This window comes from Lepisosteus oculatus, chromosome 14, assembly GCF_040954835.1.
Source record: "Lepisosteus oculatus isolate fLepOcu1 chromosome 14, fLepOcu1.hap2, whole genome shotgun sequence".
Lineage (NCBI taxonomy): Eukaryota > Metazoa > Chordata > Actinopteri > Semionotiformes > Lepisosteidae > Lepisosteus > Lepisosteus oculatus.
This window is the reverse complement of record NC_090709.1, coordinates 31,312,374-31,336,327: the sequence shown is the minus strand read 5'-3', so window position 1 is coordinate 31,336,327 and position 23,954 is coordinate 31,312,374. Positions and strand designations below refer to the sequence as shown.

The window sequence follows — 23,954 nt, the reverse complement described above, 5'->3', positions numbered from 1 at the left end:
CTCTGTTGCACACACACACACACAATAGAAGCAGGAACCGCTGTCAGAAGGGAAGAAGGTGACTATTCATTGTTATCAAAAATGACTTAGAATCGATCATGTTGCAATATTTTGAAATATAAAAGTCAATTGATTGTCCATAATATCGCTATTCTATTTTTTCGAAGAAATGTCTGTTATGTTAAATCCACTAGATGGTGCTGCCTCTTAGCTCGCGGTGTATCTTACTTCCTGTCAGTTGAGTTCAGCGTTTTGCGCATGGGCAGAAGGGACTAGGAAGTAGTGAGTTACTGTTAAAAAGAACCCTGAATTTCTGCAGAGAGTTGTAACAGTGAATACTGTGTTGTTTCCCTATTTACACCATAAATAAGGTCTCAAATCAAAATTATTAACAAGTATAAAGGGGTATTTCATAGGATTGAGACAAGATTAGAAAGATGGATATTAGATTTTAACTGAGTGCACTGAGGCCGTAGCCAGTTTCTAGACATCTACTCGGGTTAGGAATATCTGTTTACTGAATTGTAAGTAATGTGTTTCACAGGTTCCTTGTATTTTATGTTCCTTTATTCTTTACAGAGACTTATGTTTAGCTGTGAAATGGGTATAGCACCGTTTGTTAAGTGTATGCAATTGTAAGTATTGTAACGCTTACGGCCGACAGGCACTGTGTAAGAGCCGGCGTACCAGAGCAGGTGATGTCATTGCCCTTCCCTGTGATAGCAGGACTACAGCTACTGGGCTGTGGGGAGATCTCTATTCAGCTCACAGGGCTGGGTCACTGCAGAGAGATGTGGGAGTCCCGGGTTCGAGCCCCCAACGGTGGGGGGCCGACCTAATGTGGCAAGGGTGCCCGCCTGAGCCCCCGTTGCGTTACAGTATTATACTAATTATCGTTGTAATGTACTTCTCGGTGAGGGTAGAACTTTGAGCGGCCTATTTCTGCACGCGCTGCGTGGTGAGTTGTTTAAACTTCAACTGTAACTTATATTTTGTTCAGTTTAGATGCGATTTTGTAACGGTCAGATGGAATGTTGAAACCGTAAAACTAAAATGTGTTTTTTATGTTTTCCTTCATGGTAGGAAGAGCCACTACTGTATTTTGTGTGGGTAAAAATATCGTTATATGTAATTTCTTTTGTTTTTTTATTTTCCAAACTAACAAAACAGATCAGACACCATACTCACCTGGAAATAAAGAAACCCAAAAATATATTTGTGTCCTTTGCTGGTTATTCTTTGCCAGGCTACATAAATATTGATTTATTAATACCTCATATTGTATTTCGGTATTACAGGTATTACAGGAGTAATTTGAGCCTGGTGTTTTCAACCACGCCTGTTTTAAATAAGTTCATGGAGGCAGGTAGTTCGCTCTAAGTGTAACCCTGTCTGAACACTTCACCATAGCTGGCAGTAGATACTAGTTACGAAATACAATTCCAATAAACCCCCTGGGAGACTTCCTGGGGGCGTCTGCACTGCAAGTCCCACACAGCCTGGCCGTGATGACGTCACGTAGGTCCCTTCCTGTGCTGGCTGCAGTCGGAGACGCACGCCGAGAATAGTCACACAAGATCATGTTTTTTAAAGGATTATTTTCTAAAAAGTTAGTTCAAATATAGGGGTGTTTCCACAGGTTCTTGCATTACAGGGGTAACTGCAGCTGGTATCACGGATCTTCCTCTCAGCCTCATACATCTTTACACTCATTATAGGTGATGTTACACTGTCCTGTTTAAAAACTGTCACACTCTGTAACACACACAGGACTGAACAGGACAATTCCCCACAATGCAACTACACTTCACTGAACTCACAATACTGTTACACACCAGTGTGTTTTTCTTTTATCACTCCACGCTTCTGAAAGCTTCTTCAATTAACCCTTTATATACTTCATAAATACAAGTATGAATAATTTTGCACAGAAACAGGGGAACTGGCTCCATTACTGGAGACTTTGAAACCAAACAAACTCTCTCTGACCGCTGGACGGTTTCTCACTTGTGACCCCAAACAGCTGGCAAAGGTAGTAGCTCAGACAGGTACTGAGGTGCCAAGCCCTGCTTGTATGTAAGCATGAGGATTTAGAAGTTGACAAGAAACGTGACAGGAAGCCGGTGCAGGGACAGTAATGTGATCACTTGCACTAGGCCGGGTCAGGATTCTGGCTGCCAAATTCTGGTCATACTGAAGTTTGTTCAGTGTGGATTTAAATACCCCGGCATTACTGCAATCAATATGAGAGAAGACAAAAGCGTTGACCAGCTTTTCAGCAACAAAGGCAAAATAAAACATAGTGTGGTGGTATATCTGAGATGGAAGAACAATGTGTTTACAATATTCTGCACCTGAGAGCCAAAAATCAAGCAAGGATTGGATATAACCCTAATGTTCCAGTACTGTACAATCCACAGGGTTACTGCACTGGCTCTACAGAGTTCATGGGCCTTGTCTTGTGGCAGTTTGTAAAGGAAATTGTAAGTCATGAAGGTTTTTATATCAGAAATGCAGTTTAAGAGTGCAGAGATAGCTACTTTAGTGTCAGGTTTAGTGTGGGCATACTGTAGGTTTAAGTATCATAGAAATAGTAATTCAGTCCATGGGAATTTAATGTTCTCTGTGGTTCCTCTCTCTGTTACAAAGTGGTTAATTGCAATGAGGTGATTGTTAAACTGAACTGCAACAGCACGCTCTCAGATTTTCACAAAGAGGCAAGTTAGATATAATTCAATTCAATTCAACTTATTTTTATATAGTGCCTTTCACAACAAGGTTGCCCCAAGGCGCTTAACAATACAATTGACAATAAATTTTGTCAATACAGAACAGAAGACAATGGAGGAGAGGAACCAAAAACTCCTTAGTAAGGAGAGAAAAAAACCTCAAGTGGTCCAAAGCCAACTAGTTGCCCTATCCCTTTGGGCACGCTAATATTATATTTGAATGATTTGAATACTGAGATTGACTCTGCATCCCAAATATGGGGTGGGAGACTATTCCATAAGCTAGGGGCCCTGTAACTAAAGGCTTTACTGCCAACTGTTTTTTATTAATGGAATATGTAGAAGACCTGCATTCTGTGATCTAAGCAGGCGACTTGGATGGTATACATTAAGTTCCATTAGATAGACAGATGCCTGATCTCTGAGAGCCTTGTAAGTAAGTAGAAGGATTTTGAAGTCCACCCTGTACCTGACAGGAAGCCAATTGAAGAGAGCTAAGTATGGGGGTTATATGGTCAACTCCTAGTTACAATTCGAGCTTCTGCATTCTGAGTTCACAGTAAGGTGTTGAAAGAGTGGTGGGTGCTCCCTGTTAGTAGGCCATTGCAGTTATCTAACATGCTGTATACCAGTGCATGTATTCTCTGTGTCTTGAATGGAGAAAAACTGCCTTAGTTTTGCAATATTTCTTGTAGGAAGCATGTTTTAGATACTGTTTTAACATGAGAGTTAAATGAGAGCCTTGTGTCTAATATGACACCTAGGTTACGTGCTGAGTCTCTGAGGCAAAGTTTTAAATCCTCTGAGTTAAGTGCTGAAGTTATAGCAGTCCTATCAGTATTGTTTCCTCCAAACAACAAAACCTCAGTTTTATCAGAGTTAAGTAACAAAAAGGTTTCACACATTCAAGTCTTTACTTCATTAATGCAATTAAATAAAGTGATAATAGACGAGTTGTCATTAAGTGTAAGCAAAATGTACCTTTGAGTGTCATCAGCATATGAATGAAAGTTAATATTATGTTTTCGGATTATCCTACCTAGCACCAACATGTAGAGAGAGAAAAATATTGGTCCCAGCATTGATCCTGTGGTACCCCAAATTGAACATGTAACAGTAATAGTGTCATCCTTTTGGAACTTTAATCTATTTGGGATAACCAATGTCAAAAATCACCATAATGCTGGAAACGAATAGACTCAACAGTGCAATCTTCCACTTTTGTGGTGCTATTTCAAGCTAGCTTTGTACTTTTAAGTCTTAGAACAAAGGTTAGATTACAGCACTCACCCACAGTCTCATGACACATCACACAGTGACACACCACAGCTCATGACACATAGAGCTACTTTTGACATTTCTAAAGGAGGAAATGTATTTTGTTCAGACTTTACTCTTCCCATCCTTTTACTAAACTCTTCCTCAAACTCTTATACAGTAAATTTTGTACATAGACACACAGTACACTGGCTCCAAACCAGTATCATCTCTAGACTTTATGAAAATTTGAAAATGGGGTCCTTCTATGGGTGACCGGTGAAGTCACAATATGTAGTGTCATAGTGTCCACATACTTGAACTGCACCAGTACAGTTGGCTCAAAACCAGTATAAGCTTCAACCAATACACTTGGCTCCACACTAGAATGAGCAGCACACCATTCAATATACTCTCAATATCTGTTGCTCCACTGCAAAATCATCTTCTGTTACCCACTGAAATGCCACTTTGAACCTCCTCCTTGATATTTCAGACACCAAGATTGCTTGTCTTTCACCCCAATGACCAGCAGATCCTTCAATCTGTAAGTGTAGGACACTCCGTTCAATCTAAAGAGACACAGTTCCTCCAGCTTGGCAGTGTAGTTCATTTCCTTCCGCTCAGTTTGCTCTTCTCCACACTAATTCCAATATAATTTCTATAACATCTATAACATGGTGATCACTTCTGTACACAATAATTTAAATGAGGCCTCACTAGTGCATTGTACAGTTTTAATACCACTTCCCATAATTTTAATTATTCAATTTTCACTACAACTAAACATTTTGTTTTCCTTTTTAACTGCTTCCACACAGCGTCCAGAAAATGTGAGCAGAATGTTTCAGTTCTGGATTCAAAATTGAAAAAAACAAACACATAGTGGTCCCGGCTTAATTCAACACGTTCTCCATGTGTTAGTAGGACAGAGTGCCTCATCCTTGCAATTTCCCAATATCCCCTGTGCCCTTGAGATGCGTCACAAACCAGTCTTAGTTGACAGCAACAGGGGAACAGGTCGTTTCTGTACTGTGTTCAAGTATGTGGACACAATGACACGATGTGTTGTGACACAGCAGAGTACATTTTTTTTCTGAAACTCCACCAGTCACCCATAGAAGGAACCGATTTTCTTCCTCCACAAATCTTCTTCCTCCATAAAAAGGCATGTGGCACCTGGATCAGTGGTTAAAACTGATCCTATTTCCAGATCAGTGATAAAAGTTCCTCATATGGTTGCATGGTGTTCAATCCAAATATCACTCTCTCAACCACCCTCTAAAAATACTCTCATTATTACAGTGTACACTATGTGAATGAGTCTCCATGAACACTCTATGGACACAGTGTATGATCACAGTATAGAAACTCTCTGGAGAGAAAAGTGCAGTTCTCTAATCCACAAGGTCACTAAGATATTTGACAATATGAATAAAACATACTGTAGGCTAATGGTTTTTTTAAGATGTGTTCTATTGTGTGTGCAGATACCCTACATTTTTCATACATATATATTGTGTATTATCCATTAGCCATTCAAAAGTATCAGTGTCAGATGATCTGCTATACAATGTCAGATGGTGCACTCTGCCTGCAACCATCATTTGTAGCCAGTAAAGTGACTCACTGATTCCAGGTAAAAGATGTACTCTGCAGAGAGCTGTCTGAGTTCTGTTCTCAGACTGACTCTTCCAGCTGGGAAGTGTTACACTTTGGCAAAGTGGAAGAAATCCTAAAGCCTATTGAGTAATGAGAGAATTCATACATGAGATAAAGACTAGTTTATTGAAAAGAGGCATTAACACGAGCAAAGAGTTGATGTACCTGAAAGGATGAGGTCTCATGGAAACATCTGAAGCCAAGGCAAGCAATGATGGAAGATTCCGAGGAGGATCTGCAATAATGGACAGGAGCAGTGGGAGTGGTCCAGGCAGGTGACGGTGCAGCACAGCAGGACTGGACAGGATAATCGGGAACAAGACTGGAAATGACCAAAAGTGCACAGACCACCAGGTAAGCAGGAACTGGACCAGGAACAGAAGAAGAAGTGTGCAGGATCGCCAGAAAGCAAGATGAGACTAAAACATGGAAAATAACAGATCAAGACAGAGTGCAGAAACAACATTCAATAAAGAAAGTTATATATTTTTGGCTAAAATCAACATACTAATTATTATAGAAAATGCGAGTTCATTCCTGACCTTTATACCATGTTAAGAGAAACATTATCCAGTTTCAAACTGGAAATCAGTTAAAAGCAGATTCATATCAGCAGGGTAACAATCCATACCCTGAGTGAACACTCCTGGACATTGGTATCACTCTACTTGCTCCAAGAGGAAATACCGTAGAAGGACTGGACTGCTGAATTTCGTAGGCCTCTTTATGGGAAGTAGTTTCAAGGGTGTTTCTCAATAGTGCAGTTATAAAAGAAAGGAAGCTTGTAGTGTTTGAGCAGCACAACATTGATTTTATCTTTGGCTTTGACAGTACTGAAGCTCTAATAGGCCACATACATTTTAATTTTAAAAGAATCTTCAAAAGTTCAGTCAACGATCTATAATCTAGAATCTGTCATCCCAGCCATCCTACTATTTCAGATCTGTCATCAAGTCTCTGACCGCCTGAGTCGGTGTGAACAGGCCCCTCAACAGATATTTTGCTTTGCCAGTTGTAGTTAATAAGACCACGATTCCAGGAAGTGCAAATATATTTCTATTGTTGCAGACTTCGCTAGGTTCATTTTTAGAATGCCACTCAAAATATGATATGCTGTTTGATGACCTGCTTAAAAAACTTTTATCTTATCTCCACAGAGCCATGATATCAATAAATATATACAGCCTCATTTTGAAAGTGAAAGGGTAGCTGTATCCGAGTTTGGGGGCATTGTGAAGTTGAAATTTCATTGTAACACGAGGTTCTTGAGTGGTGAGAGCAAAACTACTATTCCCATACTTTCTGTTCTTCTACAAAGTGCTTGTTGTGAAGAGGTCATGTTCATTCTCTTAATGGCTAAGGTCATGGGCTGTGAAAGCCAAGTCGGCCCAGCAAACACTAACGAGAAGAGATGAGCCATTGCTGATTGCTTCTTTATTACCCCCTCTCACACTATGAAAACTGGTACAAACAAAATAGTAGTTTCACTATGACAGGTTAGAACACAAACAAAACATTGCTCTCTATCAAAGTCACCTGGAGATCTCCTCTCTTGTATTCATCAAAAACTCAAATATCACCAAATGTCAGAGTCATTTTTTTACATTTATGTATAATGAATGAACAGTGCCTGCACAGATGCTTTAAAGAACTGAAAATCAGGTTTTGACATATATCATCATATGTTGAAAATGGGTGTTGAGCAACATTCTTGTCTGAACACTGAAGAGGCAGGAGAAGGACATGAAGTAGTAAGAAAAGAAACACACAGAGTCAGTGCTAAAAATATCAGAGTTGATTTTCCTCTTTCTCTTTATTGAGGCGATCCTTGACACGAACAATTTTGCTCAGAGCACTTGAGCTCACAGGAGTCGGTTCTCTAGGACAAGTGGAAAGGAACAACCTTCAATAAAGAAAGTAATTCATGAGTCAAGGGGAAGAGTTTTATATTTTGTGCTGATATCAACATGCTAAATAACGTAGAAAACGTGAGTTCATTCCTGAACTTTATACCATGTTAAGAGAGGAATGATCCAGTTTCAAAACTGAAATCAGATAAAAGAAGGATGATAGCTTTTTGGGGGAAACCTGCATTTCCATTAATCAAGGTAATAAATACTGATGGGTTCAAGAGCTGTCAAGCAACCGTCCAGATATCTGAAACAGAAGTGTAAATTTGAACATCGACACTAAGTACAGAGCAACAATATTTACACTTCTATGTCTGCCTGTGCTCAGTGTCACCAGAGAAAAGCTCCTCAAGCAAGCGTTCAGTAGTTCTAGGGATTTCCTTAAATACCTGCTTACTGTTTAGCTTTACTAAACACCGGAACAGAGTTTAGACTGGAACAGACAAGAAGGGGGGATCTTACAGTACCATCTAACATGCAAAGTCCATGGGCTCTTGAGCGTAGCTTGAGCCTTGCTCCTTGGGAATAAGCTACCTGGTGCAGATCATGAGGTCAACAGCCAGCAGATTCATATCAGCACGGTAACAATCCATACCCTGAGTGAACACTCCTGGACATTGGTTATTATCACTCTACTTGCTCCAAGAGGAAATACCATAGAAGGACTGGAGTGCTGAATTTCTTAAGCCTCTTTATAGGCAGTTAGTTTCACAGGCATTTCTTATAAGTGCAGTTGTAATAGATAGGAAGCTTGTAGTGTTTGACAGCAGAACGTTGATTTTATCTTTGGCTTTGACAGTACTGAAGCTCTAATAGGCCACATACATTTTAATTTTAAAAAAAGTGACTTCAAAAGTTCAGTCAACGATCTATAACCTAGAATCTGGCATCACAGCCATCCTTCTATTCCAGATCTGTCATCAAGTCTCTGACTGCCTGAGCTTGTGTGAACAGGCCCCTCAACAGATATTTTGCTTTGCCAGTTGTAGTTAATAAGACCACGATCCCAGGAAGTTCAAATATATTTCTATTGTTGCAGATTTCGTTAGGTTCATTTTCAGAGTGCCTCTCATTGAAGATATGATATGCTTAGTTTGATGACCTGCTTAAAAAAACTCTTATCTTATCTCCACAGAGCCATGATATCAATAAATACATACAGCCTCATTTTGAAAGTGAAAGGGTAGCTGTATCCGAGTTTGGGGGCATTCTGAAGTTGAAACTTCATTGTAACACGAGGTTCTTGGGTGGTGAGAGCAAAACTACTATTCCCATACTTTCTGTTTTTCTACACAGTGCTTGTTGTGAAGAAGTCAAGCTCATTCTCTTAATGACTAAGGTCATGGACTGTGACAGCCACGTTGGCCCAGAAAACAGTAACAAGATGAGATGAGCCAGGGCTGATTGCTTCTTTATTACCCCCTCTCAGACTATGAAAACTAGTACAAACAAAGTAGTAGCATCACTATGACAGGTTAGAACACAAACACAGCATTGTTCTCTATCAAAGTTACCTGGAGTTCTTTTCTCTTGTATTCATCTAAAACTCAAATGTCACCAAACGTCAGAGTCATTTTTTTTACGTTTATGTATAATGAATGAACACTGCCTGCACACATGCTTTAAAGAACTGAAAATCAGGTTTTGACATATATCCTCATGTGTTGAAAATGGGTGCTGAGCAACATTCTTGTCTGAACACTGAAGAGGCAGGAGAAGGACATGAATAGTAAGAAAAGAAACACACAGAGACAGTGCTAAAAATATCAGGGTTGATTTTCCTCTTTCTTTTTCTTGAGGCGATCCTTGACATGAACGATTTTGCTCAGAGCACTTGAGCACACAGGATTCGGTTCTCTAGGACAGGTGGAAAGGAACAACCTTCAATAAAGAAAGTAATTCATGAGTCAAGGGGAAGAGTTTTATATTTTGTGCTGATATCAACATGCTAAATAACGTAGAAAACGTGAGTTCATTCCTGAACTTTATACCATGTTAAGAGGGGAAAGATCCAGTTTCAAAACTGAAGTCAGATAAAAGGATGATAGTTTTTTGGGGGGAAACCTGCATTTCCATTAATCAAGGTAATAAATACTGATGGGTTCAAGAGCTGTCAAGCAACCGTCCAGATATCTGAAACAGAAGAGTAAATTTGAACATACACACTAAGTACAGAGACACAATATTTACACTTCTATGTCTGCCTGTGCTCAGTCTAACCAGAGAAAAGCTCCTCAAGCAAGTGTTCAGTAGTTCTGGGGCTGTCCTTAAACACCTGCTTACTGTTTAGCTTTATTAAACACCGGAACAGAGTTTCTGTTAATTCCTGTTTCATTCGGAGAATCTTTTTTAAAAAATTGCTGGTGATCTTAGTTTTGCATCGGTTTTGGGTCTGTAGTAGAAGTAGTTTTACAAGAGTTAACATAATCATGTTCGAGACGGATCTGTTCCCCGCCCCACCAACTCCCACCAGCCCAAGTCTAGGCAGCCACCTTCCTTCCAACCAGTCCCCCAGGATTCAGTCATCATGAATTTGGAGGAGATAAAGGGGGCTGCCCCAAACTTTACATTCACAGTCAGTCAGCACCCCCTTGCCGAGGACCTCTGTGCACTGTCCCATCACTGTCCTCAGGCGCAGGCTGATAGTCTCCCATCCTGAGGGTCCAGCTGTCTTGATGCCCAGCCCTCAGTGAGGCAGGAAAGGAACCCCACAATGGCAGGCGGGGTCTAGCACTCCTCCGGGTTTTCCTGCCCCCTTTAGGTTGCTCTTCTCCTGTTTCCCGACAGCTTCTGGCTCTGGCGCCCAACACCTCCTGGGCGATGTCCACAGTGGTAAGTAGGTGACCTGTCTTCGCTGCTCTACTGGTGTAACACCGGTGGCCATCTCCTCCTCCCCACCCGATTCCTCTGATGTGGCCCCTGTTGCCCAGCAGGGAGCACCCTTCTGGACGTGCCCACCGGTCTCCTCAAACACAGCATTGACCATGTAGCTGTATTGCTGGTCAGCAAAGCCTGTCAGGCCTTCCCCTCCCGGGCCATGGCAAGGTGGCCTGCCATCTCCCCCTGGGACCAGCCGTTCTCCCAGGCCACCCACTGAAACTGATACTGAAAATGATACGGGAAATAGTCCCCTCTCTGTTGGGCACAAGCCAACTGTACATATCATATACAGATCCTATGCATCTGCGTCTGCATAGGATCCTTACACTGATACTTTTATTCCATATTCTCAAAGGACATTGATCACCAGTGGAGACACTGATCCACTGAAACCCAGTGGATTTCTTTAGTATGAACAGTGGAAACTACATGGATTTAAAACTAAAAACTGGAGGCACTACTTTACTCATAGGGTGATGGAAAGGTGGAACAAGCTACCCAGCCATGTTGTTAAAACTGATACCCTGCTTCCTTTCAAGACACAGCTGGATGAGATCATCTGATGCATTAATTACTACCAAATGGGCTAGATGGGTCTCTAACTCTTCTTTTGTTCTTATGACCAACCACTGGGAGAATTTGCAGAGATGGTTTTGGATAGATTTTATGTTGAAATCAGTTTAGAGAGCAGGGAGTGGGAGTGATGGAGATTCTGGTTTTATTACAGCAAGCAGAAGAATAAGAGGAGCCTGGTCTAGATTATTTAGGTCTTCCTCGGGTCAGAACAGGAACCAAATGTGCTCACTCAGTCCACCTAGATTTAATTTCTAACAGTGGCTGCACCGGTGGAGCCATTCTAGCTCTTGGCACTTAAGGGTGGGACACCTGCTGGGGGAACTGGCGCATCTCTGAGTCCAACAGGTGCTGTAGGTCTCTGTCCATCCATCCCACCCTAACACCAATGTAACGAATTTGGGTTCTCGGGCTTGTGCCCCCGCCGCTCCCAGTTCCTCTCTCTACCACATGGGCGCAAACCATCACTCAACAGGGGTCTTGCCGTCTTCCTCAGCCCGGGCAGCCAACATCCGTGTTATGCGCAGGGGCATATTTATTACAGTATCTTTTATTTATAAGCGCCTGCGAATTAAGGTTTTCTAAACAGGGAGAGCAGGGAAAATATATATATATTTTTTCCTGTTATGAAATTTGAATGTAAACGATGCAGGAAGGAACCATTAGATTGAGGAGGCATGAGATGAGTCTTAATGTGACATTATGAAGAAATCTAAATATTAATTCCGCTCTCTTTCACAACTAGAAACATGCAAACGTAGCTTAAATCGCTCTCACATCCTGTCCTCCGTCTTTTAAGGAAACTATAACAAAAGTAAGAAAAAAAAACGACTGTATATATAAGGGTACTAAAACTGGAGGTAGGAACTTCAAGCGCTCGACGGAAAGATCGTTTATCAGGCATTGCTGTTGCAGATGTCGATATTATTTTATGCATCAGAGCATGTAAATCAGTCTAGTTCTGTCAATCACTACTTTGTTTTAAATGGCTAGTTTATTTTAAACCGCCGGTAGTTTAAAGGAAAGCGTGGCTGCAGCTCTTGGTGTAACTGTTGATCGCGAACTTGAACTAAAGTAAGCTGTTTGTATATTTATAAAAAAATGCTATTGATAACTAGAATATTATTATTATTATTATTATTATTATTATTATTATTATTATTATTATTATTATTATTACAAATGCTGGACCTCCTTAGCTTTCCAGTATAGAAATACTGATTTGGCATAAAACGTGCAGTAAGTTTCTTATACAGAACATGTGCCGGGAGTGGATATTTTTCAAGACTAGTAAAAAATTTGAAACTGCAACAGGATATCTAACCATCGCGATAACGCTAGGCTATGTGCCATGAAGACCTTCGGTTAAGACCCAGACGTCCCGATCAAAACGTAGGCAGAGACATCGATAACCACCTAACCTACCGCTTTGCTCTCTTGCTGACACACCCGCTCCTCTCAATGCATTTAAGCGCCGCTCATCCTCCTCGCTTAGTATTGCGTTTGACTTTTGATCTTCCCTTGCTGTTGGCTGTTCATTTAGAGTGTCTTCTTGTTTTCGGACCCCTTTTAGTATTTTTATTTCGTTTCTCGGATTGCGGCTTTGTGTAACATTCGAACTTGTCTGTTTTTTCCCGTTTTTGAGCAAATCTCTCGGATTGCGAAATCACTACCGAGGACGTTCCTGGTTATTGTTCTGTCTACTGAACCCACATAGGATCCATCCTTCGGTTTAGGAAGACTGACCGTAACACCTTCTTTAAAAATATATATATATTTCCTTGAGTGGAGACAAAATCAGTGACTATGTTTTTCATGCGTCTGTTGCCGTTCTTGGGAGTTCTAGTGATATTCAATGCAATAGGCTCTAGCCAGAGTTTTCCCAAACGTTTCCGTGAAAGCATTGCCGTTCTTGAAGTGAATTCTATCATAGACTCAAATCCCACCAGCATCTACGAATCCTTCTCTGCTCTGCGGTACACAACCCCGTATTTCCGAGCTTCGGCCCGGGTACTGGTGCCGCCCATCGCTGCTAAGGAGACCTGGACCGTGGGCTGGATTCAAGCGTGCAACCACATGCAGTTTTACAATGAATACGGGGATGAAGGAACGTAAGTACCGCGTTAGCAAGCGAACTGATGTTCACATTATATATACTGTATATACAATGGCTTATTGGGGCTATCTACTAGACTTCAGTAAGAAATATGTATAGCCCTATAAAAACAAGTTTCTGTGTAACCTCTAAGAAATGCTTTACCGCATAAAAACACAAAACTGAAAATGCTCAGCACAACCTGCTACAATATACAGTACCTACAAAAACGTTTCAGAATCTTTTGACTTCCTACAGCCTGTATAAATTGGTGAACAGACGCAAGTCTGATAACATTATTCTATAGTTCAGGTGGGTAGCTGCGTCAGCATGCATATGGTGCAAAGGGACAAGTAATACTTTTATTCCATGCTGAAAAAAGAAATTAAACGCAACGTTTCGGCTTTACAAAACGAAGAAACCAAACCGGTTGAACACAGCAAACCCAATCTGTTTTCACAAGTTGCTTGCACTTCTTGCCGCGGGCGAGATAAAAGCTGCTGAGCTAAATAAGGAAAGCTGTAACTATTACGACTGCTCACTGTTCCTCAGGCTGTGACAGGAGATCACACATTGTATTATTATTATTGAGAGAAAGGCTCACTGTCTGTTCCTCAGGCTGTGACAGGAGATCACACACTGTATTATTATTACTGAGAGACAGGCTCACTGTCTGTTCATCAGGCTGGGACAGGAGGTCACACACTGGATTACTATTATAATAATAATAATTATTATTATTATTATTATTATTATTATTATTATTATTATTATTATTATTATTATTATTGAGAGACAGGCTCACTGTCTGTTCCTCAGGCTGGGACAGGAGATCACACACTGGATTATTATTATTGAGAAACAGGCTCACTGTCTGTTCCTCAGGCTGGGACAGGAGATCACACACTGGATTATTATTATTGAGAGACAGGCTCACTGTTCCTCAGGCTGGGACAGGAGATTCACAGCCGAAACGTTGTGTTTTCCGTCTTTTCCATTATTCTTATTAGCACGTAATAAATGTATTACTTGTTCCTTAACATTAGTCTGTGCCTTATATTGATTGAATGTAGACAGTAAGGGGTGAATTAAACAGGCAGTTATGCTTTACCTTACTTCAAACCCCTCTTACCCACTTTTGAAACTCCATGTGGGTCCTAATGCCTCAGTATAGTGACGGGGACACTGTACTGTAAACAGGTGCCGTCCTTCGGATGAGATGTAAAACCGAGGTCCTGACTCTCTGTGGTCATTAAAAATCCCAGGGTGCTTCTTGAAAAGAGTAGGGGTGTAACCCCGGTGTCCTGGTCAAATTTCCCATTTGCCCTTACCAATCATGGCCTCCTAATAATCCCCATCCATGAATTGGCTTCATTACTGTGCTCTCCTCCTCACTGATTGCTGATGTGTGGTGAGCGTTCTGGCGCACTATGGCTGCCGTCGCATCACCCAGGTGGATGCGGTACATTGGTGGTTGCAGAGGGGAGTCCCCATTACCTGTAAAGCGCTTTGAGTGGAGTGTCCAGAAAAGCGTTATATAAGTGTAAGCAATTATTATATTTATTATTATTATTCAACTTATAAGAAATACAGCAAAAGACATTATTCTTTTTTCCTTCTTGTAATTTGCCTGTGCAGGCAGAAATTTTCAAACAAGGCCTATGTACAAAAAATTACACGTATTTGGTCATCCAAGAACTGCTTTCCTCCTTTCCTCATTAATTGGTGGCTGTGTGGGAGAAAAAGAGTATAATGTACATGAAGGTTCTGTTAAGTAGCAAGGGAAAAGTAACCAGGCACCACATTTAGAATGTTTACTTTACAATTGTAATATAAATTGTACACAGCAATAAAGCAGAATGATCAAATCCAGGGCAGCATGGTGGAGTTCCTGGGGTGCTGTCTGCGTGGAGTTTGTATGTTCTCCCCATGTTCACATGGGTTTACTCCCACAGTCCAAAGTCATGCTGGTTGATAAATTGGCCTCTGGGAAATTGGCCCTGGTGTGTGTGTTTGTGTCTGTCTGTGCTGTGATGGATTGGCGTCCTGTCCGGGGCGTGTCCTGCCTTGCACTCTCTGCACTGTGTCCCCCACTTCCCTGAATTCTACGTCTAGTGGATAGTATTTGCAGCCCTGTATTTAGTCTTAACTGTGAGGTTAATGTTAACATGGCTCAGTATGGAAGAGCCCAGCTTCACTGTTTGTATAACCTTCTTCCAAACTTCCAGCATGGCACAGCACAGCGCCCCTAGAACCCCAAGCTGGCAGTGCTACTTGAGTTATTGCAGTGTTCTTGTGTTATCGGCTAATTCACAAGTGGTGCACATTTCTTTTGCTGAGTCCTAAATTAAAAAGTTTCATGTGTCAAGACAGCAAACTTTTTGGTTTCACTTTTAGATTTAGTGTAACTATCAGTATGATCATCTTAAATAAAAGTGAGGTTAAATAGCATTTAGCATGTTCATACTATGCAATATTTATACATACAGTTTATATAATAGAAGTATAGAGTTGTATTCTAATATATTTTTACACATCTTAAGAAATAAAATGGCTGGATTTATTTGTATCTGTTTTTATTTTTGAAAGCTTTCCTCAGTAACTTCCAGTACCTCTTGCTTTGCTGAAGAGTATGAGATTATCAGGTATTTTATATCCTCAGTGAACTGTCTAAGGGATCACTAACAGGTAGTATATTAATCCTACGTGTGCTGTTATTTTCATAACTGCTGTTATGAAATGGTGCTCTGCTTTCACCATTCATAGTTGCCTGTGAATGTTTGCCTTTATTTCAATCATGATCTTTAGCCAGGAACTACTGTAGCTACATGGCTGGAACATGTTCTGGTTGTATTTGAAGGTAAAATAACTGAACTCTAATGACTGTGAAGTGGACCTATCAAAACATGTTCAAAACTGGTATTATTTAGGGGGGGAAAAATTAATGTATCATTTGATGTTTAGTTTCTTAATCAAAACTAATTGCATTCGTCCTACGCCATGGTCAGCTATATTGAGATGTTTGCAAACTGCTCTAATGAGCTCAGCAATGGTTTCTGGATTAGTACCAAATGAAGGTTAGAGAATTGCTGTGGAGAAAGTGACAAGGTCTATATTAAAACGCCTGAAACAGTGGCACAAGTCAAGATGTGAATATTCTCAGAAATTTCACATTTCCCAGCAGAGTACTTGTTAACACGGTTCTTAATAGATTCAGCACCAGTAGCCTGGACTCAAATTTCCCTCTGGAGAAACCCTTTTGTGTCTCTGAAATGAAGGGTGACAGGGAAGGGATTGAGAGAAATGAGAAAGAAGAAGACGCAAATACAAAGAGACACATATTTAATCTTTTGTTTTTATGTACCTGTAATAAAAAAGGAAATGCTGCTACAGTACATATTCAATCAGTGCTTACTGTAAAGATGTACACAAATGTGTTCTGCCGTACAGTAATCTTTTTATTACCAGGTTGCAGCTTAACCTTCTCTAAATAGTCATATGCAATGTCACTACTACTAGTGACACTGTGCACACTACACGTTGCATTTATAGGATTTGCTGACACTCTCATCTTGGTATACTGTATAAGGAGCTTCTTGTATTCAATGTCCAAGTCCAGGGAACAAATTATTGTCAAAACAGCACTTACCCAGTCCTGCAGTGATTTGATGCCAGTAAAGATAGGACGGTTTGTCCAAGAGCATGGACAGTGTTAGTTTCAGTGTGGGTGAGCCACTTATCTGACTGACCAGGACAAAGACACTTGTCCAGTTGTCTGTGGTTTGTTTGTTTGTTTGTTGAATTTCAAATCAGTGTATTTTCAGCTCAGTGCTCAGCAGTGACCCTGTGACTTGTCTGTAAACATCCAGTATCTCAATCAACGTTTCTCAAATGCACAACAATACAGTGTGCAGCAGTACATGCCGGCAATGCAATTCCTTTTCTACGAGGGGGGGGTCATAAAAATGACTAAATTAAGTAACATAGAATATGAATAAGATGAACTCCAACAAAACTCAATATAAATAGAGCTGTTATGTGTCCAGGGTGTATGCAATACATTATGTCCAAGTAGTGCAGTACACCAAATACAAAGAAATACAATGAAAACTGTACAGTATGTCCATGCAGCCATTACAGTGATTTGCTGAAGCTGCAGGTTGGCTATTTAGCAGTCTTGAATGCTTCGATACTAGGATGACTGGGGTCTTGAGAATGGATCTGGACTTCTTAAGACATCTAGCTGAGAAGATATCATGGATGTCTGGTACCTTACAGCCGGTAATGAGCTGCGCTGACTTCACCACCCTCTGTGGTACTTGGTGCAGTGCGATTTCAGGTGGAGCAGTTTCCATACCAGGCAGTGATGCAGCCAATCAGGATACTCTCAATAGTGCACCTGCAGAAGCTGGCCTGGATATGTGATGGCTACTGAACATCTTTAGCCTTCGGACAAAGAACAGGTGCTGCCGTGCTGTTTTGACCACGATGTTGGTGTGGTGGGTCCAGGTAAAGTCCTCTGAGATGTTAACTCCCAGGAACTTAAAACTGCTGACCCTCTCCACTGCAGTCCCATTGATATAAATAGGTATGTGATCTCCCTATTGGTTCCTATAATCCACAATAATTTCCTTAGTCTTACTGATGTTCAGAGAGAGGTTGTTCTCCTGGCACCATGCTGCCAGGGTTTCAACCTCCTCCCTGTACGCAGACCCTTCACCATCTGTGATCAGGCCAATGGCTGTTGTATCATCCGCAAACTTGATGATGGAGTTGAGTTACGCCTGACGACACAATCATGAGTAAATAAGGAGTAGAGGAGAGGGCTAAGCACACAGCCATGGGGGGGCTCCAGTTTTTAGAGTCTGGGTAGAGCATAGAAGGTTTGTGAACCCTTTAGTATTTTCTGAATTTCTACATACATTTGTAAATTTATGTAAAGCATAAGTTCACATACTTTTTCTGACAGACATTTCATGTTGGATCATTTTGATCAATAAATGAATGAAAAAGTATATCCTTTTGTGTGTTATTTGTTTTATTGGGTTCTCTTTGTATATTTCTATGACTTAGATGAAGATCTCATCACATTTTAGGTCAGAATTATGCAGAAATTCAGAAAATTCTAAAGGGTTCACAAACTTTCTAGCACCACTGTATGTTGGTGCCCACCCTCACCACCTGCGGACATCAAGAAGTCCAGGATCCAGTAACAGAGAGAGATGTTCAGTCCCAGGTCCTGGACCTTGATGACGAGCTTTGAGGGCACTATGGTATTGAATGCTGAGCTGTAATCAACAAACAGCATTCTCACATATGTTCCTTTCTTATCCCCTTGTGAGAGGGCAGTATGGAGGGCAGTGGCTATAGCATCCTCTGTTGACCTGTTCTGGCGATACGCAAATACTAATGGGTCAAGTGTATCAGGCAGTGAGGAGGTGATGAATGCTTTGACCAACCACTCGAAGCACTTGATAATTGATGTAAGTGCAACGGGGCAGTAGTCATTTAGACACCTGACTCTGTTTCTTAGGAACGGGGACAATGGTGCCTTTCTTAAAGCAGGAAGGAACTATGTACTGAGCTAGAGAAAGATTGAGTATGTCTGAGAAGACATCTGCCAACTTGTCTGCACATGACTTCAGAACATGGCCAGGGCCAGGAGCCTTGTGTGGATTGGTCTTTTTATAAACTTTTTATAAACTCTACAGTTGTATTTAGCTCTTTTGATGGCTTTCCTGAGGTTGTATCTGGATTTTTTTTGTATTTATCCAATTTGCTAGATTTGAAAGTGGCTGTCCTAGCTTTAAGTTTGGCATGTATCTTTCCATTTACCCATGATTTTTGATTTGGGTATGTGTGAACAATAATCCTGGGAACCATGCACCTTCAATGCATTTATTGATGTAGCCAGTAACATAGTCTGCATACAGATTGATATTTCTGGCAGTTCTGTGGAAGATCTGCCAGTCAGTCGTAAGGATAGCAGAGTCCGGAACAGATGGGTCAGGCCAAGTTTCAGTAAGAGCCAGCACGTTGCAGTTCTTGATGTCCCATTGGAAAGAAAGCCTTGCTTTCAGTTCATCCAGCTTATTGTGACTGAACATTAGCAAGAAGTATACTCGGGAGCTGGGCACGATTGCTCCGCTGCCTCAGTATTACCAGAACGCCTGCCCGTTTACCCCTCTTCCTACGACGCCGTCTTCTTCCCAGTACAGGTGAGACACCACAGTCCATAGTCAGCAGTAATTATTGGTGTAGATTTAACTTTGTCAGTATTCGATCTTATGTCCATAAGTGTTTGTTGGTCATATCTAATCATCGAGCAAACAGTACGTGCAGTTAGCAGGACAAAAAACAACAAAACGAAATAAACAAGGACGAATGGATGCTCGCAGGACACTTGCAGGACGCCAGCCTTCACTGTTGGCGCCATCTTACTCGCCATTTTACATCTTACTTGTCAGATGCACTAATTTATGTCGTAATGAGCCATATCCATTGGCTAGGTCCAGCCATAGTACTGTTAGTTCCCTATTCCTTTTTTTGCCTCCTTTCTGCACTAATATATCCATGTACTTGTTAAGCAGCATGTAGTCAGTAAGTCATCTTGCCACAATTGCCAGAAAGATCTTTCCTTCCACATTCAGCAAAGATATAGTTCTAAACTGTCCTATGCCCTGGGCATTCTCCCGCTTTGGTATGAAACATACCTCCACTACATGCCAATCTGCCTCTTCTCAATACAACCCTTAAAAGCCTCCATAGCACTCTTTTTACTTTTAGACAGTATTTGCACACTTGACCCAGGTACTGAGGATGATCTTGCTTTCCTGATGATGCTGGTCATTTCCTTCAGTCTCCTGCATATCAAAAACATCCATTGGATCATCAGATTTCAATCTGTCAGCAGCTGTGAGAGCCGTGTCAGTCCCCCAGGCAGTGGTGACTCCATTGGTATCTGTGGGGCCTGTGAAGTGAAAAATAGCAGATAACTCTGACAAGCACAGGTTCCTGCAAGGTTGCTGGGTTATATCTTTCCTGTGCTGGTTTTAGGAGCTGATGTAAACGCAGGCCTGTTAAACTATGGAGAATCTAAATTGGACGAGGGGGGGATTTAAAAGAAAATAATTGACAATTTTTATTTTGGGGGGGGGGGGGATTACAGAATGTGCAACAACTTCTAAGTGGCACAGTGGTTAGCATTACACCATCTCTGAGTTCAATTATTAGGGTGTATATAGAGTTGTATCTTCTTATGAATATAGGGAGGGTTTTTTCCCAAAGTCCAAAGACATACTGGTGGATTAGTTGCCTTCTGGGGAAAATTGGCCCTCGTGTGTGTGTGTGTTTGTCTGTGTGAGGGACTGGTGTCCCATCTAAGGTGTATCCTGCCTTGTGCATTTTGCTTACCGGGATAGGCTCCCCTGCTATTCTGAATTGGATGAAGCAGTTATAATATGTGTGGATAGATGATGGATTTACTTTTCAAAAACGTTCATGGGCATATCTGAACAAATCTTGCCACATCTGAATCACTGGTACTGCAGAGTTTTCCAAAGAGGATGCAGGACTTGTGTGATACCAGTGCGATCCTCTGTTTATTTTTAACAAAAACAGATGCATGGGATATTAAGAATGAGTATGACTTCTGTCAGTTAAAGCCAATACAGGTCAAACAGGTGTATATACAGTGGTGTGAAAAAGTGTCCTGATTTCTTATTTTTTTGCGTGTTTGTCACACTGAAATGTTTCAGATCATCAAACAAATTGAAATATTAGACAAAGATAACACAAGTAAACACAAAATGCAGTTTTTAAATGAAGGTTTTTATTATTAAGGGAAAAAAAATCCAAACCTACATGGCCCTGTGTGAAAAAGTGATTGCCCCCTCTGTTAAAACATATATCAACTGTGGTTTATCACATCTTTGGAAAGCTGAGTTCAATTTCTCTAGCCACACCCAGGCCTGATTACTGCCATACCTGTTCTCAATCAAGAAATCACTTAAATAGGACCTGCCTGACAAAGTGAAGTAGACCAAAAGATCATCAAAAGCTAGACATCATGCTGCGATCCAAACAAATTCAGGAACAAATGAGAAACAGAGTAATTGAGATTTATCAGTCTGGAAAAGGTTATAAAGCCATTTCTAAAGCTTTGCGACTCCAGCGAACCACAGTGAGAGCCATTATCCACAAATGGCGAAAACATGGAACAGTGGTGAACCTTCGCAGGAGTGGCCGGCCATCCAAAATTACCCCAAGAACGCAGTGACGACACATCCAAGAGGTCACAAAAAAACCTACAACAACATCCAAAGAACTGCAGGCTTCACTTGCCTCAGTTAAGGTCAGTGTTCATGACTCCGCCATAAGAAAGAGACTGGGCAAAAATGTTCCAAGACGAAAACCACTGCTGAGCAAAAAGAACATAAAGGATCGTCTCAGTTTTGCCAGAAAACATCTTAATGATCCCCAAGACTTTTGGGAAAATACTCTGTGGACTGATGTGACAAAAGTTGAACATTTTGGAAGGTGTGTGTCCCATTACATCTGTCATAAAAGTAACACAGCATTTCAGAAAAGGAACATCATACCAACAGTAAAATATGGTGGTGGTAGTGTGATGGTCTGGGGCTGTTTTGCTGCTTCAGGACCTGGAAGACTTGCTGTGGTAAATGGAACCATGAATTCTGCTGTATACCAAAAAATCCTGAAAGAGAATGTCCGGCCATCTGTTCGTGACCTCAAGCTGAAGCGCACTTGGGTTCTGCAGCAGGACAATGATCCAAAACACACCAGCAAGTCCACCTCTGAATGGCTTAAGAAAAGCAAAATGAAGACTTTGGAGTGGCCTAGTCAAAGTCCTGACCTGAATCCGATTGAGATGTTGTGGCATGACCTTAAAAAAGCGGTTAAGGCTCGAAAACCCTCCAATGTGGCTGAATTACAATAATTCTGCAAAGATGAGTGGGCCAAAATTCCTCCACAGCGCTGTAAAAGACTCATTGCCAGTTATCACAAACGCTTGATTGCAGTTGTTGCTGTTAAGGGTGGCCCAACCAGTTATTAGGTTTAGGGGGCAATCACGTTTTCACACAGGGCCATGTAGGTTTGGATTTTCTTTTCCCTTAATAATAAAAATCTTCATTTAAAAACTGCATTTTGTGTTTACTTGTGTTATCTTTGTCTAATATTTCAATTTGTTTGATGATCTGAAACATTTCAGTGTGACAAACATGCAAAAAAATAAGAAATCAGGAAGGGGGCAAACACTTTTTCACACCACTGTATATATATATTTTCTTGTTAGATGGGAACACATTTTCCTGCTGGAAAATTCTTCCTTAGTTCTAATTATGTGCATTGCTGTGCAAAAGCCTTGGATATTTTAGGCAAATTCAGGAAGTACCATATGTTATGAGCATCATCAATTGGTACCACCATTAATGTTTTCAACTACTCTAATCATTTTGACTATTTTTCCTACAGTTCAGTTTGTGTGAGTTTTTGATCCATAAGTGATCAGAATCTTCAACAATATGATCTCAGGAACTCAAAGTAATGATGACCCAATTAGAAACACTATAGTAGCTAATCAATCCAGCCACCATAGACTTGTGTGTTACTATAAAGGGGGAAAGTGTCAAACTTGCACTGTTGCTGTGTTACATGTTGATGTGCTGATCTATTAATTGGTGTGTTTTGTTTTAGGTCTAGCTGGGAGATCCCTGATTTAAGGGATGGTAAAATTCAAGCAATAAGTGACTCTGATGGGGTGAACTACCCCTGGTATGGCAATAAGAAAGAGATCTACATTTTCACCAGCCCTACCATGAAGGACACAGAGTTCAACGTCACCATGGACGACAATTTCAACCCCAGTGTGTCCTGGGGCGTGCCCGTGAGCAACAGCAACCAGTCCCAGCTGACCAATATCTGCAGGGACCAGAGCTTCATCACCTGGCTGGTGGCCATCAACCAGGCCAGCAGGGAGCACTTCATCCTGAAGACCATCAAGTGGAGGATGCAGCTGCAGATCGAGATCGACCCCGGCAAACCCCTGGGCCAGCGTGCCAAGCTGCTGGAGCCCACCGCCCAGGAGCAGCCCCAGATCCTGGCCAGGAACGAGCCCATTCCGCCCAACGCCATGGTGAAGCCCAATGCCAACGACGCGCAGGTCCTGATGTGGAGGCCAGAAACCGGGAAGCCTGTGGTTGTTATACCACCAAAACTATAGGGTAGTATATTGAAGAAAGGAACCCCCCCCGCGACCTTTTTTTTACATCAGAAACAAAAATATAACAAGATGCCCCAAGTGGCAAAGCTATGAACGTCTCCTGGACTTAACAACTGCAACCATTCTACCTTTAGCACAGTGATACTCATCCCAGTTTAAATTAAATTGTTGCAAAAATGGCTAGTATTATTTTTTGCAAGGCATTTTTTTTAACATTATATGAGAATATATACAGTAGGTGTGTGTGTATCTACAAATTTGCACATCTTGTTTCCTGGGATAGGAAGGGTGGGAGAATTGTTTTTTCAAACAGGAAAAAAATAATAAAGAAGGTAGTCCCCTAATTGAGTAGTCACATTAGAAGCTCAAAAAAATAACTATGATCTGAGTATTTATACTATGCAGTAATTTTGTACCTAAAAGAACCTGAAACTACAACTGTACTGTTGTAGAGAAAAGAGGCACAGTGCAGTTCAGTGAAGGATTGAAAGAGGTTTATTAATAATGAAGAGGCCTCCCCAAGATCAGACTGTCGGAGTAATCCTATCTGATTTGCTTGCCATTGTTCAAAAGCACCCTTTTATACCGTTATAATCATCTCCTCT

At 41.1% G+C, this 23,954-nt stretch overlaps 1 protein-coding gene and 1 pseudogene across 1 annotated transcript; both read left to right on the top strand.

Moving 5' to 3' along the window:
• Nucleotides 1-23,954, top strand: part of LOC138242338 (zinc finger protein 850-like) — a 1,462,105-nt pseudogene that overhangs the window by 695,870 nt on the left and 742,281 nt on the right.
• LOC138242350 (protein FAM78A-like) lies at nucleotides 12,490-23,460 on the top strand. Its single transcript, XM_069197845.1, has 2 exons — nucleotides 12,490-13,122; nucleotides 22,824-23,460. Exons 1-2 carry the CDS (start codon nucleotides 12,818-12,820, stop codon nucleotides 23,347-23,349), a joined length of 831 nt encoding a protein of 276 aa, XP_069053946.1. The 5' UTR covers nucleotides 12,490-12,817; the 3' UTR covers nucleotides 23,350-23,460.

Bases quoted from the DNA above. Each gene is read 5' to 3' on its own strand.
- LOC138242350 (XM_069197845.1), top strand. From the start codon at position 12,818: ATGTTTTTCATGCGTCTGTTGCCGTTCTTGGGAGTTCTAGTGATATTC. The intron at 13,123-22,823 runs GTAAGTACCGCG...GTTTTGTTTTAG, and splicing joins GAATACGGGGATGAAGGAAC to GTCTAGCTGGGAGATCCCTG.